We start from the raw sequence: 17284 nt of genomic DNA on the forward strand, positions 1-17284 counted from the left end.
CTCCTCCTTCCGAAAGTGAAATTCCTATCCATTATCTCTGAGCATGGTGGCAAGATGCCTTTTTCGTTTTATTGTCAAAGAAAATGGGCCTGGTGAAGATGGGTGTGATACTGTAAATTGCTGAGAAAAGGCCTGGGGAGATAGCTCAGGGCTTCAGAGCACGTGTGCCGATCTTTCAGAGGACCAGAGTTCCCGGCATCCAAGCGGGGCAGCTCATGACCACTTGTAACTCCAGCTCCAGGGTCGCTGACTGGCACTGCCCATTCTGACCCTGCATCCCCGAGCACAAACCCACACATGTGCACATACGTAGAATAAAAGATGAGATAAAGCATAGCAAAGTAAATGAAACGCTGAACAGAAACAGGCACAGCTACCTTGCAGGAGTGACCCCCATGACCCTGCCCCCTCCATTGCCTCAGTGGGATGGTTCTAAAGGAATGGGCAGCTCAAAAGAAAGAGTCAGTAACTCTCCTTCCAGGGCCAAGGCCTATACTCCCTAGCTCACATCCTACAAGCCTGCTTTTTGAGAGCTGTGTGTATTCTTTCTCAGCAGATCTGCAGGGATGGTTTGGGACTAGGCCACACTTCATTCTTGAGTGCAGTGTTTCTGCTCTTAGAATGGAATTTTATAAAATGCTACCAAACAAACATATAAAGATAGATAGATAGATAGATGTATATGAAATATATATATACTTCAAATCACTGTCCAAAATAACAATGTTTGGAAGACATTACACCATCATCAATAGGTTTGTGGCACACAGCTTAGTGAGGCCTGGGTTTGAAGGCATCAAGATGAACATTCGGGTTTGGTTTCACTGCACCAACAGGACACTGAGCAGGCAGAGAAGCAGGGAGTCCGGGTAAAGAACAAGATGCGGCAGAGCAAGGATCTTCAGGGAGAGGTTCCTGATAGTATCTGGAGAGAAGAGCAGCTGGGAGTCCTTAGACACAGGCAGTGCAACTTTGCACCTCACACAAGCCCAGCCTCCCTCCTCTCCCCTGTGCCAACTTCAACAGTGGCCTCTGAGAGCACAGAAGAAAACGGGTGGCCACCCATGCAGTTTGCTTTTATATTCTACTAGAATGATAAGAAACTGTGAGAGATAAAAAAAAAAAAAAAAAAAAAAAAAAAAAAAAAAAAAAAAAAAAAAAAAAAAAAAAAAAAAAAAGGAAAGAAAGGAAAAAGGAGAGTGGGGTATTAACAAAATAAAAAAAATCACACAACAGCCTTTGAGCGTCAGCCTAGAACTTCAAGTGTGAGCTAGCCACCGAAGCACAGGACAAGAAAGCAGCTCTTAGCACTCGTCACGAAGGTCAGCATTTGGGTACAGGAATTTCTGGTCTCTCTGCAACCCTTCGTGAACAGAAATAAGAGAGGCTCCGAACATGCCAACCACATCTGCAGGCGCGTTCTCTCGTAAAATGCAGCACCGGGACTCCCACATTGCGAAGCACACTGTCTGCCTGGAGAGTTTTGATGGGGAACCCATGTTTTCCATTGCAGGATGTGCGAAGGAGTGAGGGAGGAGGAGGGAGAAGAAGAGTGGAGGGGGAAACGAGGGGGATGAAATAAGAAACACAGGAGAAACAGAAAGAGGCAGAGAAATAACAAAGGTAAACAGAGAATTCTGTTGTTCTGTTCTGTTCTGTTCTGTTCTGTTCTGCTCTGCTCTACTCTGCTCTACTCTATTCTAACTGTTCAGGACAGCTGATAACCCCACAGACACTTTGACCCCTTTTCTTCATGTACATCAGGCATGAACCTCATTTTAAAATATAAACAAGCCAGAGGCACACCACAGCGGTATAGACGCCGGCCCTTTAATTAACTACCAGCCGTAACAAAAGGTCTCTATTTTGATTAAGGGTACAGAGGGAGAGTCAACTCTGGTGCCTAAGAATTCCTTTAAATAATTACAGCGCCCCCCCACCCCGCCCCCCAACTCAATTCTGCTGCAGGAGCCAGGGAAGAAAAGGAACTTTGTGTGTGGAACCCAATTTAAGGGAAGACGACCTCAGGGTCAATTTCTTGGAGCATTTGCGATCAATTCAATTCTCACCTCTACTGCCTACCGGCCAGCAAATGAACTTAGTGTGCTTCCCAATAGACAGGAAAGACAAGAAGAAACCATCGGAGGCGGCACACGAGGAACCGCGTCAGATGATGCTTGCGGAGCAAAAGGCAGAAAATAAAATCCCACCAGCAACATCTCCCTTCCTTTCCCCCTCTGGATAATCTTTCTCGACTTCTTGTTGATTCCATCATAAGATGCAGCCTCTTACTATTTAATTAGGCATTAATATCTGGCAGGGCTTACACCTGCTATTCCTGCTCAGCAGCCAAGATTCACTTGACAATATCTGTAAATCTCACGGCCGGGGGTGGGGGGGTGGGTTGATTTTTCCCACGCAGCTCTGAATCCACACTGTCCTCTGCCTTTCTGGGTGATATTAGTGCCACTGGAGAGGACGTGGTAGTCATTAAGAGCTTTACTTTATTCTCAGTAGATGCTGGAAAGGGCAACACACTAACGCACTGGCTCTTCCTCGTCCTGATGTTTGTCAAATATGTTAAGTAGAAAGCAAATACTAACAACCCTAGTGCTTAGCTCATTTGTTGCTGATATTCCATCAAGTGCCAGGAAAAGTAAAAGAAGCACAGACCTAAAGTTTGATAGTCCTTTTCAGGGGAAGGAAATGACAGAGTCCGCCAGTGAGAGGAGAGGGAGTTTAAATGTCAGTGTGGAAGCTTTCGACAGGTGACTGAACACACTCGTGCCTTTATGACACACAGCCCTTACAAAAGAATCATTTTTGTCTTAAGTCAGTGAGGGCCACAGGATTTGCAAAAATTTATCCTTCCACGCCCCTCACCTATACGTAGAATGTTTTTTGTTTTTAAATTTGCCACTTCAATAGTATGTCAGGGTTGAGGGAAAACTACACCTTCACATGGTATGATTAGGCTAGATTGAATGCTGTCAGGAATTGATTAAATCAGCTTGCTGGTTGGGGAGGAGTCTAATCTAAATCAACAAACAGCAGCAACAGAAAACAATTAGGTTGAGTTGGGATCACGGAACATTTTAAGCAAAATCTCTTTCCTAATTGTTTCAGAACCAAAAGATATTAAAATCCAACAAGCTTGAAATACACTCAAGGAGAATTTTTTTTTTACCACCAGATTGGTCCCCACCACAAATGCTCACGTGAGAGAGATTGCCTTCTTCCTCCCAAGACTTAGTCTAAAGACTTACTGTCTAGATGCCCCAATCAGCTTTTATCGGAGTACAGGGTCAAGAACAAACGTTTGGTCTTTCCAGGGGTGCCAATCAGAACTTACAGTGTCGGGGTAGGGAGATTCCTTTGTGGAAATGCAGGTTTAGATCTATCAAATATTCTCATAGATTCTGTGAGGGACACTGGCTGAGGCACACATATCCAGGGGGAACTATGAACATATATTTGCATATTTCTCCAGAGGCTTATTAGCAACACCTAGAAACAGGTAGGCAGGGACAAGGTTTTGAAGATTTTGTTTTGTCTTGTGGTTTCATACTACTCTGTAAAATAGGGGGGTAGCCTTCCTAACATTTAGTAACTTTCCATGGGTACCGGGAGGGCTAGAGAAAATCATGTCCATGCTGTGAAGACTGGGGTAGTGTCTGTGAACAAAGAGTATTTCTATATATTATATCTCTTGTAGATGACAGGACAGTCACCACCAGCCTCTCTCCTATGCATCTGTCTTGTCTGCCATGTCCTAAGTCAGCGATGTAAGACTCAGTTGCATCCAGATGGGTCTAAGCCAAGACCAGGAACATCTGAAATGGTTGGAACAGACACATAAACTGGCTGTGACTCCTTGCCACCTTCCAAGTCCTGTGTCAGGACCTTAAGACACAGGAGCAGGAAGGCTTACGTTTTAATTGGATGCAAATCTCAGGTAGTTAGAGCCACTCACACCTTAGTACACTGCAAGTCAGGAGACAGCTAGCTTCAAAGGCTAGTTCAAAAGCCACACTGAATCAGAGGGTCAGGCAAGAGCATCACTTGTTGCCATGGCAATGGTCACACCTTAGCCAGTGAAGCTGTGGGACAAGTCAGTCAAGAAGCAAGACTGGATGGAAGACAGACAAGCCATGCTTAGGTGTTAGACTTGAGTATTAGAACTTTCTTGAGAAGGAAGGCCTAAATGTATTTTGATTGATTAGCAGATTTGGGTCTATGACATATAATAGAGAATGTTAGTCAAAGTCAAGGGATCTTATTGAAGTAGAGAATTTAATCTTCCTGTAGTATCAACTCAGTGAATATTTAAAAGTATATCTGTCTGTCTGTCTGTCTATCTACATCTGCTGGATGTCCCTGGAAGCCAGTAGAAGGTGTCCAAATCCTTGGAGCTAGAGTTACAGGTGGCTGAGAGGCACCAAATATGGGTGCTAAGATCTTAAACAGGTCCTCTTCGACAGCAGTATGAGCTCTTAAGAGCTGAGCCATCTCCCTAGTCCTTGGATGAAGAATTTGTAATATGACCATGAGCCATTGCTATATAATCCAGACTACATTTCTGACAGTAAACAAAGGGCAACTAGTCTCGTGGTTCCATTTTCAAAACTCGCCTTAGCATTAAGATGCCAGACACGAGCCACTAAGGTATACCTGGCTGAAATTAGCGAGAGGCAGAGAGCCTACTGGTTGACCATAACCACACTTATTGGAGTGAAATCTCATAACCAAAGTGACTTTCCAAAAACAACTGTCCCCAACGCACCGGGCAGTGAGCTTCCCATACATCGGCTTATAATACCTAATGCCATAAGGAAGCTGGAGGCATTGTCTTTCTTACCCCAATTCCCTTCCCGGCCAAGTCTCTTTCTCTCCTTTTACTCTCGCCTGTCAATCATGTTCACAGATGAAATTTGATTTCTCTCCCACTGGTAACCTTATATGAAATATTACCGGTCGGGTCAGGACCAGTGTGAACCTTGCTTTTAATGTTCATTAACTTTTTGCTCAAAATGGATGGTTTCAATGTCACAAAACCTGCCAGGAAGTCTAGATCACTGTATTTATCGGACGGACGGCTTTCAAATTAAAATGGTAAAGGCCCACACAAGTAAGGAATAAGTATTGCAGCTGCATGCATACAGAGACATGCATGTCAAGCCAGAGGAATACTCTGAGATCAAATCTAAAAAAATCCATGTTGTTTTTGTTTTTGTTTAAACTTAATTTTTATAAGGTTTGCAGAGAAACCATATTGTGCAGTCACAGAGTAGTTATTTAAAATGAGACTTTTTTGCAACATAGTATTTGCAACATGGTAAACGGACGTAAATAATCGGACATTATCTGTTGAGTAGAGGGGGTACAAGTGCCTTGTTTGTGTTGCTGCTGCTGTTGGTTTTTGTTGCTTTAACCCAATACTCTCATTCTCTGCATACCTCAAGACCCTTCCTTTGCAAAGAGCCACAATTTGACAGTGTGACTTTTACTCCCTGTCAGAAAGAAAAAAAATTAAAATAAGAATATTTCATGCAAATTTCAGCAAGCAAGCTTTTTAATGCAGAGAGAGAGAGAGAGAGAGAGAGAGAGAGAGAGAGAGAGAGAGAGAGAGAGAATTATACATTGTTTCACCAGCTATTGAGAGGTGAGAGGAACTCATAAAGCTATGACAAGTGTGTCATAGTTGGTGTGAGAGTGTGTGGCTCTGGCTCTCCCAATGGAGAGGGTTCATAATTAAATTCATACTGGGATACTTGGAGTTGAAAACACGTTTAAACATCTCGGTTTTCTTTTCCCTAGTAGATGAAAAATCAGACCATGGCCTTCCACAGGAGCCTATGGATTCAGAAGGACAGCATTCTGTGCATTGTAACTATGCTAAACATCTCCAGGTGCGAACACAAACATTATAAGCTATTGTACACCTGGAATGTTCCCAAGGCCAGGTAGAACAGATCAAGACAATGAATGTCAGTATTGCTCAAATTCATCCAATGATCCAGCATTCGGGGAGAAGGACCACCTTCCCCGAGTGGGGAAAGGTCTGTAGCACCAGGATGAAGGGTTGAGATCTGCTCAGATTGGAGTAGTTATTCTGCATGAGACGGATGATACCGGAAAGGAATCAATGCAGAACAGCAACCCATGCCGGCTCTCACCCAGAGAGCTTGAGCCATTGCCGTACCGGGCATCACAATGTGTGCTGCTCGTGAGATACTGATAACAAAAAATGACTGACAACAGGAACTTGTTGTGTCTGAGGAGCTTGCTGTAGCCTTGCCGGCTTGCCTGCAATCCCTCCCTCGCATGGCAAATCCATTCAAACAAGCACATGCATATCGAAGATCCAGGCGTTACCTGTTCAGCTTCGGGCAACTGCTTTTCTCACATCACAGATGTAGAGGAGTCCCTTGGGTACCTGATTCGGTAGATATATTAAAATAAACAAAGGGTGATTAATATCCAGGAAGAGCCTTTGAAGGACAGTATGTGCAGGGTAACTTAACTATCTGTGGTAAGGACAGAGACGAACCGAACTAAAAGAACAACTCGGTCCTGGTTGACCTTGCCTGGTGGTCTTAGCCCTACCAAGCCAGAAGATGTGTCTCAATCGAAGGGAGCAGGTTACAGTGCAAGAGAAACCTCCTCTTGATTACATCTCTGAAGAGGGTTGCCACAGGCCTAGCACTCTGTATCAGCTTCGGAACTGTTCTTAACTCACAGGGAACCAAGTGACTCTGGGTTCATGCAAGGAGAATATGAACAATTTCTGATGGACTTTGTGTCTGCCACTGCTAGCTCTTCAGAGGGACCCATTGACCCAGCTCTTCGGGCACTGACTGGGCGTCTGCAAGTCCAGACTCTGCCCTCCCCCGCGCCCCCATCTCTGTGGTTTGTTTTGCTAGCACTCCTGTCAATCACTCCACGTGTTCTCTTAACAAATACTAGCAGCATGCAGATGTCGTCCCTTTGTTTATTAACATTTTCTTCTGTTTAAATTAGTAGCCAGTAGTACTCAGAATGTTGAAATGGAGGTTTCCAAAAAAAAAAAAAAAAAAAAAAAAAAAAAAAAAAAAAAAAAGAGGAAAGAAGGGAGGGAGTGAGGAAATTTTATTTTANAAAAAAAAAAAAGAGGAAGGGAGGGAGGGAGGGAGGAAATTTTATTTTACAGTGATTAGCAAAGCACAATGATTCAATATGTTTACCTTTCTATGGTTTTTTTTTTTTTTTAAGAAAAAACCACTACTGCTATTAGCTATACTAATGCGGGTGACAAAATAGTGTTCATTTGCTGTGCAGAGCCTAATATTTTTAACAAAACAGACCTGTCATTTCCTCCCACGGAGAGTCACATTGTACCAGTCCAGGCTGTCAAAATATATTTAAAATCTAATTTAAAAGATTCAACTTGGTTTTGGGAAATCTATGTACAATAACTGCAACAGACTAGTAAGTCATTCTGTGGTTCCCCCCCCCCCAACAAGGATATTTCATTATTTTTCCCCTAATGTGCCACACACTCCTATTTGGACTGGTTTACAATTGGTGGGAAAAAAAAATAGAGAAAATGTCAGCTCAATGCTCGATCCCATAGGCTGCTGTAGCTGACCATATGATCCTCACTTAAATTGTCACTGGGCTTCCTAACTCTAATTCTTTTGAACACATTTTATCTGAAGTATAAGACTGATAAACGAATCCTTCCCCTTTTACCTGCCAACACCATCAGAAGCTATTCATGTGTTTTCAAGCGTGTGTGTGTGTGTGTGTGTGTGTGTGTGTTTTACAAGGAAAAGGAGGAAAAAAAAGAAACAAGGAACACACTAAAATTGTCACAAAACCTGGAAGTGGGCCACTAAGATAATCTGTTCCTTACTGGAAGTCCCGATAGTTAATCTCAACACAAAAGAAAATAATAAAAATTAAAATTTCCCATTTAGGACAACTTTCTCTTCCAAGGGGAAAATGAAGAGATTCTTTAGGGACAATAGATTCTTATAGAAATGCGAGGGAGTGGAAGGAGACTGAAGCGGAGGAGACTGCGGAAGGAATATCCGCGCGTCAACCCTTTGAGGATATAACAAACATGTTAAGATTTGACAGGGAGGATTTACATGGGCTCAAATACTTGCGGGGCATTTTACAAGTTTAGAAAAATATTACAAAGCAATAACTTGATGTGGGCTTTGCAAAAGTGCTCCCCCCCTCCCCCACCGCCACCCATTGTCCTTCCTGGCCCTGTCATTGATAGTAACTGTTATTTTGGGAGGAAAAGCATCAGCTTCATTAAATGCAATATTTGGCATCTTGCCTGAAATCTCATAAAGAAGCTGTCCTTTTTTAGATGGTTGGTGTCATTTTCCTCAAGTTGACCTCTGTGCTTCAGCTACCTGGGCACCTATCCGATTATCTAGGCACTTTCTCTTCAAAGCTCCGGGGAAGTGGGCTCTGGTGTTTGCACACCTGAACTGAGATAAAAGCCTGTGCTCTTGTTGTTGTTGTTGTTGTTGTTGTTGTTGTTGTGTTGTTTTGTTTTCTGGCTCCTTTTGCCTAAACCGGTCATTGGAGCGGACTGAGGGCCAGGGGATCTCTAATAAAAGTGAGAGAGGAGGGTTTTGAGCTGGACCATGACCTTCTAATCAAGGCTGGATGGCTGACATCATAGAGCCTCTTACCTTACCCATCGAAGAGGTGGTTGTTGTTTTAATAGCATAAGAGGGAACATGAATATTCAAGTGAATATTTCCAAGGGGCTGACTACCTTTACACCACAGTGAGTATCTCACAGTGTGGGAAGTGCACCTTGAAACCATGTCACAGGTGTCTGTTGTGTCTCACAGTGGCCCTAGGCATGTGTGGGGAGGGTGTCACTTGTCTTTCATAGGTGAGGATTTTTTCTAAGACTAGCTGAAGCAAGCTTAGTTCTGCTCAAGCAGGGCCAAATGGGCAGATGAACCCTGCCCCTGTGAGCATTTTACTTTCACAGAGCAGAAACTGTAGACCTATCTTTAAAAGGCTTTCCTCACTGCCATGTGTTCCTCTAAAGGGGCCAGACATATAGATGGATGGCAGAGGTCGGGGGCATTTTCAATTCATTGTCTTCAAAACATATTGACACAAATACAGGTTTTAAAACAGATTTAGTAAGGTATAGTTACCACTGGGTAACCATTTGGTATGGTATAGTTAGTTACCACTGGGTGACCATTGGGGTATGGTATAGCTACCACTGTTTTGGTTTTTCTTTTTTTCTTTCTTTCTATTTTTCTTTCCTGTCCAAAAAAAAAAAAAAAAAGATTTTAAAAATAATCTAACAGTACTAAGAGTGCCTGTGATGCATAATTATTGTTTTGGTTTCAAAATATTCACCTTCACGGCTAATCCTGCCACCGGAAGCTAGAGAGCTAGAATATAGAATATCTGTTTACAAAGACACGGGGATTGCCTAGCTTCGCCCACCCCGAAAGGCCGTACCTATTAGAGAGAGGCTACCTGAGCCAAAACCATTCCCAGATGTTTCTTTTCAAAGGTACCTAGGTGTCTACAGTTTGTCTGGCATTGTGTTAAATCCAGAAAAAAAAAAAAAAATAACAGTTGGAGAAAGAAAACGTGTTTGGCTGGCTTGGTTCTGTAAGGGGGCACCCAGCTATAGGCCATGGAAAGTCCAAAGCATAAAGAGAGACTTTAAAGATTTTTAAACAGGCTATCTGCAAGTTCCGTTGTCGTCGTCGTCACTTTTTCTTTCTTTTTCTGTGTAATCAAAGTCGAAAAAGAAAAAAGAAAAAAAAAAATCTACAAACGTAATAGAGTAAAAGCCCATGGATGCTCTGGACTCTGAAAATGCTCATCTTGTTGTTTATAGAAAGTTTCAGGGTACTGGGAGCTAGAGTGGAGTCCCAAGGTAAAATGGAGAGGGGCTCTGGCTGGGTGCTTCCCCCCTCCCGGGTCCAGCAGAGTGGCTCCACGGGTAGTTTTGACAGCCTAGAAGGCTTGCTCCCCACCCTCCCCAAGTTCCCCCCACCCCACCCCACCCCAGTCACCCTCTCAGACAACTTCAGCCAGATCCCAAAGCCACATCAGAGCTCCCTGCAGGAACACTGGCTCTGGGCCTAGCAGGGATCCCAGGGACAAGATAGTTGTAGCTGCCACAGATGCTCCCAGAACCAGGATGCCTTTTAAGTATCTCAGAGATGACACTGGGTGCCTGGTCCCCAAACATGCACCAGCTTCATGTAGCTACAGGCAAGGCAGTGAGGGGCTTTGTGGTGGTCTTCAGAAAGTCACTGGCCACAGGCAGCCATTCTGGCTTCCAGGACAGTGGCTTCCAGGACAGTCCTGTGGTTCCAGCAGATTCCTATCTGCTGTCCCTGAGGGTATCCAGCACCCTGCTCCTCTCCGCTCTGGCTAGGAATTGAGTTTAGCTATGTGGCTGGTGGGCAGAGGCTGATGGGGGCTCCTTGTGGTATGGTGAGGACTGTGTGGGCCCTGGGAAAGGAGTCACTCTCAGTCTTTTCCCCCCCTGCCTGCCTTTCTGTTCATCTCAGGCCGCAGAGAGCTTTCTGCTTTGGACAACCAAGTATCTCTGGGTTCGGTTCTCTACAGATATCTGGACTTTTCTCTCTCTGCGTTTGTTGGCATGTAGACTTCACTCAGGATGACTTGTGGTGGAGTTAATCCTTCCTGGCTGGAAAGTCATTCCCCTCCCTTGGGCAAGGGTGGGGGGAGGGTGGCGCTCTCTCGTGGCCTTGTGACATGACAGGGGAGGGTGCTGACAATCAAGAGGGGGACACTGGATGGGACATGAGTCAGAGAGAGTAAGGGCCCCAAACCTTGGTGCTAAGGGGCCTCACTACTTCTAGCAACCTGGGGAAGGGGGTGGGGCTAAGGGATCTGTCTGTCCCTTATCAGTGCTCTCTACCAACAGATACTTCTTGGGAGGGTCCCTAAGGAGGATCTGAAATGATCCTAGGCAATTGGAGGTCACAGGTCAAGGTTGGCCTTTGTTTCCTTCCCCGGCAGCCCGGGTTTCTTCCTTCCCTCTGCATTTTAAGCCTTGATTAAAATGCCCCATTGTCTTGAGGCCCTCGGGTTCTTGTCTCTCTTCTGCTAAAGTTTCCACAGGAGGTCCGTGCCACTTCTGGAGGTTGCTACAAGTAGATGCTGTCACACAGAACCTGGGTAAATATTGGTTGTAAAAAGAAAAAAAGGGCAGGCATGCGCACCCTTGTCCTGACTCGCCGGTCACTGACCATGTCAGTTTCTTCTTCCCTGCCTGGTTCTGCAAGGTATGGTAGCTGCTTCCCTGGACCAACTATGATGAAATACCTCCATCTGAGAGCTCAGTTTGGAAGCAGGCAAACCTGGGAATGAGCATGGATTCCCATGGGGGAATCTAGGGACAGAATCAGCCAGGCCAGGCTTGGAGCAAGGCTGGGTAAGAGCTGTACTCTGTGAAGTATTTCCTTTCCTCCAGCTCTTTTTGTTCCAAAGCAGGGAGTCACTCCACCCCTGTCCCTTTTCTTGAATTAATGTCCCTTTCTCGTGGGCTACTAAAAATTCAAGATAAATTTGTGCAGAGGGGAGGAATGTTGTGTTGTAATCTAAGGTCTGCTGGGGGGTTGGGGAGCATTTGTGATTTAATCCAACCGGAGGAAAGAAAAAAAAAAAAAAAAAGAGTTGAGTTGTGCTGGATGCAGAAGGAGGTGCTCAGCAGATGCCCCCTCTGATTTCAGGGAGGAACTCCGCATTCCTATCACCGACTCCCTCTGGAAAATGTGTTTGGGGAGTTTCTTAAAACTATCCAACTCATGTACATTCATATAAACATCTGATTTCTGTGCATTTTCTATCTCAGCCTTGTTCTGTTGGGCAGACCTCTCTCGTTTTCTCTCTCTCTCTCCTCTCTCTCTCTCTCTCTCTCTCTCTCTCTCTCTCTCTCTCTTATACACACACACACACACACACACACACACACACACAGAGAGAGAGAGAGAGAGAGAGAGAGAGAGAGAGAGAGAGAGAGAGAGAGAGAGAGAGAGCTCTCAAATTTAACTGATCAAAAGCTGTTCCGATATCATTAAACCTCTCTCAGTGTCTGTACACATACTGGGATAAAGTGTCTGACTGGTCCAAAATGTTACTACTTTCAAACAAACAACTAAATATATTCTTAAATGTTCCCTCCGATTGAGACTGAGACACTAAGGATTTCCTCAAAGCTCTCTTTCCCCCATTGCATTCCGATTAAAACAAAAAACAAAACAAAACAAAAACCAAACCAGCAAAAACTCCTATGCGCACATACTGCTGGAGAAGCAGAGAAGGAAGGAGTCCTGCTTTACGCGTGCACTGGCACTGACTTTGGCCACTGAGCAGGTAAAATCTCCTAGAACTATACCAGGGATCCATGCCTTTAGAGTCTCCCTCCTTGCTCACTTCCTATGGCAGCTGTAGGGACCTGGCTTTTCTATCCTCTGTGCAAAGCAGTCTGATCTTACTTTCTTCTTTCCTGTCACTCCTCTCTAGAGGGCAACAGGGCCCCCCAGTTTTTCTCAGGACAGCGTTGCTTTATGTCCCCAACAACCATAAGCCAGCTCTACCAGTCTCCAACTTCTGGCTAAAGTGAACATGCCAGAGAGAGACCAATTTGTTCAGGGGTGTGGATGGAGAAACGGCTGGAGAAAATTCCCCCTTCCCAGGGCCTTTATTGTTGGTATTTTAAAGATTTGTATTAAAAGCAATAAAACTATCTCTTAAGAAGGCAGAGTAAGGCTTTTCCTGTTTTAGACAAATTCAAAAACAAATCCTAGTTTCACTCACAGGACCCTGGACTCTGTCCCTGTCCCCTATGGCTGCTCTACCCTGGACTTGGGACATCTTTGAGCTTGAGGATCAGCTGAGAGCACAAATAAACTTCAGTATTTTGAAGGAAAGCACAGACTCTATATTATTCATTTAGGATCTTGAAGAATAAACTGAAGTGGTAGAAACCGCAGCCTTCGACTGCAGAGAAAACTTCCCTAGATCTCCCAAAACAACACAATGGAATGATAGTGCCTCTTCCAAGAAAGGGTGTAAATTATTAGTTTTATAGTCCAATGTATGTCAGTCTCGGAGGGAAGTCCTGCAAGTCAGCCCTCCAAAGTGGGCTGTGAGGGGGGCTGACTTCTGACGGCTCTCTCATGGACAGTCTGTAGGAGCATTAAGGCCTCAGATCGGCAGTGGGAGGTTAGGGGATGCAGGGGTCAGATGTCATGATAAACAAACAAACAAACAAACAAATGATGCCAGGGTTGCAATCAGACTTTTAAAAATATGGATTGGTCCAATATACATCAGTAATATTTTATCAAGCTAAGAATGTGTAAGCAAGGGGGTAAGTTTCCCTCAATCAGAACTGGTTAAGACAACAAAGACCCCGGAAGCTCTGTGCTCCTAAGCTTTGGGGGGGGGGTACATCACAAGCAACTTCTGTGACTTAGACAAGGAAATGCAGGGAGCCTGGCTAGAGAGCCAAACTGCGTGAAGGTGACCACCGTTCTTCTCTCCGAATGCTTTTTAACAGTCACACTGGTGATTTGGCCAGAGGAAGTCCTATTTGAAAGCCCCCAAAATCTAGAAGTGATGTTACCACATAAAAAGGACTCCAGTAAAGGTAAAGGGGAGGAAAGGGGCTGTTAGCACCAGGCACACTCAGCAAAAACAGCATCTCCCATTGTAGGCAGTGTCTGTGTGGAAAAGGGTCTCAATGGTTCAGGCACCAAGCTACAAATGACTACATGGTAGATGTATCATTTAGGGAGAGGTTGGAGCTATTTGATATCAATAAATTAGTATGTTGGATATTTTATGAATTTTTTTTGAAAAGGGGAAATATACATACGCCAGGAAATTAAAAGGAGGTGATTTTTGTTGAGGGCCTCGGAGAACAAAACACTGTATATGGGGGGGGGAGGGGTGTGCTGGAGGAGCAGCCGGAAGGTGTGTACCTAACCGTATTTTACCATACATTGGTTTCATTTACAGCTATGTCTGACAAATGACATGTTTGACACCAATCAATACTAGTATCACCAGGACCTTTGAAAAACTAAAGTGTCCCATTCACAGAAAGCTGATGCCCCTAACTTGGGTTTGGGGAGAGAAGTCAAATTCTTGCTTTTTTTTTTTTTTTAAATCTTTTTTCCCTTTTCTTTTCTTTTCTTTTCTTTTCTTTTCTTTTCTTTTCTTTTCTTTTCTTTTCTTTTCTTTTCTTTTCTTTCCTTTCCTTTCCTTTCCTTTCCTTTCCTTTCCTTTCCTTTTCCTTCCTTCCTTCCTTCCTTCCTTCCTTTCTTTCTTTCTTTCTTTCTTTCNTCCTTCCTTCCTTCCTTCCTTCCTTCCTTTCTTTCTTTCTTTCTTTCTTTCTTTCTTTCTTTCTTTCTTTCTTTCTTTCTTTCTTTTTTTCTTTCTTAGTATAATTCTCTGCCAGGAAAACAATGAAAAATGAAGATATACTGTCAGGAATGCGCATGCATGAATTTGCTTTTAAAATGCTGTTTGCTTTTTGGGAAAGTTTCTTTATAGCTTTGTTGGTATAACTCATACATACACACACATACACACGCATGCACATGTGCACACACGCACACATGGAGGTGCTAATTCCAATAGATTTTTTTTTTTTTTTTTTTAAGATCGTTACAGCTGGAAAGCTGTCACACCTATTTGGTTGTGTGCCTGATACACAGCTAAGTGTGCAGAGGCCCTTTCCTGGGAGTCTGGGGGTCCTTCAGACAAGGAGTATTAGTTACTTAATTGTTTAGTATGGTTGCTACATATTTATTAACCTTCTTCTCGAACACATTTTTCTTCAGAAAGGACATGAAATGGAAATCATTCCCCAAAATCACAAACAATTTTTTCAAATGGACAGCTTGCATTCATCTTATGGGCACCCCATATTTTATGAACACACTCACACTGGGCACACGCGGCTGGGCTTCCCAAATGTGGCATATCCCGCTGATGACTCTAACTTGCCAGTGGGCTGTTCCATTATTGGAATGATAGGAATTTTAACACTATTTAGACAAATGCAGGGGAAAGGGGAAAGCAAGACTTTCTTATTCTTCGTTTTCTTTCTCTTTTTCTCCTTCCTTTGTTTTTTAAACTTTAGGAAATCTATTTGTACTCATGGGCATTTGGACAAGGTATGTCTTTTTTTGCGTTTTAGTTCTGTTTAGTATTGTCTTCTGAAGTCTCTCGTGTCTTAAAGCTCTTTTCAGTGAAGGTTAACTTTTGCTTTGAGCCAGTCACTCTGCCTCCTCTTTATTCTGATGGCGCTGTCTCATTTTCTAATGTCCGGTACCCAAACTGGCTTCTGATATTGAACTGCTTTATAGAACTCTATCAAGATGATTAATTATTATATAATTGCATCTCCCCCACCCTACCCCAGGTCCTACTCTTTGATAAACAACTGCAGCCGTCTTATTACAAATGTCTCTGGAGTCTAAGACTATATTTGCCTAAACTCTTTCTTCCGGTGCCGAGCTTTGGGTCCAAGTGGTATACCTATTTCCTCCGTGCCAGACTGGTAATGTGTGTCTATTTTCTGGTTGTAATCAGAGGATGAAAATCTCTAAAGCTGAGGAAGGCTAACTTAGAGCATAGGAGAGAAGTTTTGCAATTAAGATTTCTCTGTTCAAGCAAAACTAAGTGTTTTGAGGACTCACATTTAAGCTCACCAAGTGACGCCAACCTAGGAAGTGTAAACAGAGTCTTGTGTTCTGTGCAAAAGAGCCAAGGCCCATGAGAAACAGACCAGGATTCACCAGCCTGAAGGGCTACCTGATTCCTTAGAAACCAGGCCTGCATGGTGGGTTGCAATATTATCTAGTATTTTAAAAAAGAAAAAGAATTGAAAACATAATCAGACAAAAGTCATTTGTGTTTAACTATATTTCCAAAACAGTGTTGGCTTTGTCTACTATGGGATTAACTCTCAGGGAGTCCTACCAAAAGAGAAAATGCCCTGTATTTGTAACGTGGTTGCAGGAATTTGTGTCAGTTTAAAATGGGTCAGTGTTTAGGAATTCAACTGAAGGTAATTGAGATATTTTTCCAAGTGATCATTAAATGAGACCTCATTCATAACCTGCTTTGGGGGCAAACAGCAAAATACCAGAGCGCAGCCTTCACCCCATGAAAGCATTGTTTTCTTCGTATATTTATATTTGGGGGGGGGGGGACTCACGTAATATGTAGTTATCCCTAGCTTATATGCTTGGAGACAGCTCTTTGAATACTTGAACTGTAGTTAGATAATACGGATAAAACCTGGTGTGAACTGGAAACTCTTGTGTGCAAATGGTAGACTTTCTTTTTCCCATTTAGGACAAGTGACTTGCAAAGTTAAAAAAAAAAAAAAATGAGACAAAAAAAAAAAAAAAAGAGAGAGCAAAAATCAAACAACTTTGATTTGTGCAAAGTGTTTATGTTTAGTCTTGTCAGGACTGTGCCAACAAGAAAATCACAACATGTAAGGGAAGAAGAAAAAATAATCAATTTTGGCTAAACGGCAAGAATTATTTATCTTTACCATTAAATGCATATGTTCCCATGCACCTCTGGTGAGCCAGACTTGCTGGTTCCCATCCCTCTATCTATGGTCCTTAGTCAGAAGCTGAGAGTCCTCTGCTGTGTGTGTGTGTGTGTGTGTGTGTGTGTGTGTGTGTGTATGTGTGTGTGTCTGTCTGTCTGTCTATCTTTCTCTCTCACTGTCCCTCTTTCTCACTTTTTTTTCCTTACTAGCTCAGCCTATTAGGGAACTAAGATCTGTGAGGAGAAAAATTGAGATGTCATAATTTGTATTTATATTAAATATTATTACTGACTCTATGGTGTCGATCTCCTGCCTCTCAGAATAGCCTATGATTTCACCTGGAATTCCTGCCTCCAACTCCCTTGTTCAGAAATCAAAGAGAATGCATTTGGTATTTCATATCCAAGCTCCAAGACATGGGACCCAGTTAAATCTGTACACTAAGAAACAGAACAGAATCAAAAAAAAAAATGCAGTTTATTATTGTAGATTATTCTTTCTCTTGATATAACCAGAATTGAAAATGAAAGAGAAGCATGTAGAACGTCACGCATGGTTAGTTAGTAACTCAAGTTATAAAACAATTTTGCACAGCAAAATATGTAAAAGAAAAGTAACTGACAAGATTTCTTATATTTATTGTGGTAAGATTTACTTTTCTCTTTCTTTCTTTCTTTCTTTCTT

At 43.1% G+C, this 17284-nt stretch overlaps 1 protein-coding gene across 4 annotated transcripts in view; it reads right to left on the reverse strand.

Annotated features, from left to right (window-relative positions):
- Positions 1-17284, reverse strand: part of Maf (MAF bZIP transcription factor) — a 356304-nt gene that overhangs the window by 335362 nt on the left and 3658 nt on the right. For 2 of the 4 annotated variants that reach the window (XM_029532500.1, XM_021220441.2), the window contains exon 2: positions 6376-6436. The exons of the other annotated variants lie outside the window; for them this stretch is intronic. In XM_029532500.1, the coding sequence (XP_029388360.1) occupies positions 6403-6436 (34 nt within the window). In that variant the 3' untranslated portion in view covers positions 6376-6402. The remainder of the gene's footprint in view (positions 1-6375; positions 6437-17284) is intronic. 4 annotated transcript variants of the gene reach the window in all.

The sequence above is a fragment of the Mus pahari genome, chromosome 20 (assembly GCF_900095145.1).
Source record: "Mus pahari chromosome 20, PAHARI_EIJ_v1.1, whole genome shotgun sequence".
NCBI lineage: Eukaryota > Metazoa > Chordata > Mammalia > Rodentia > Muridae > Mus > Mus pahari.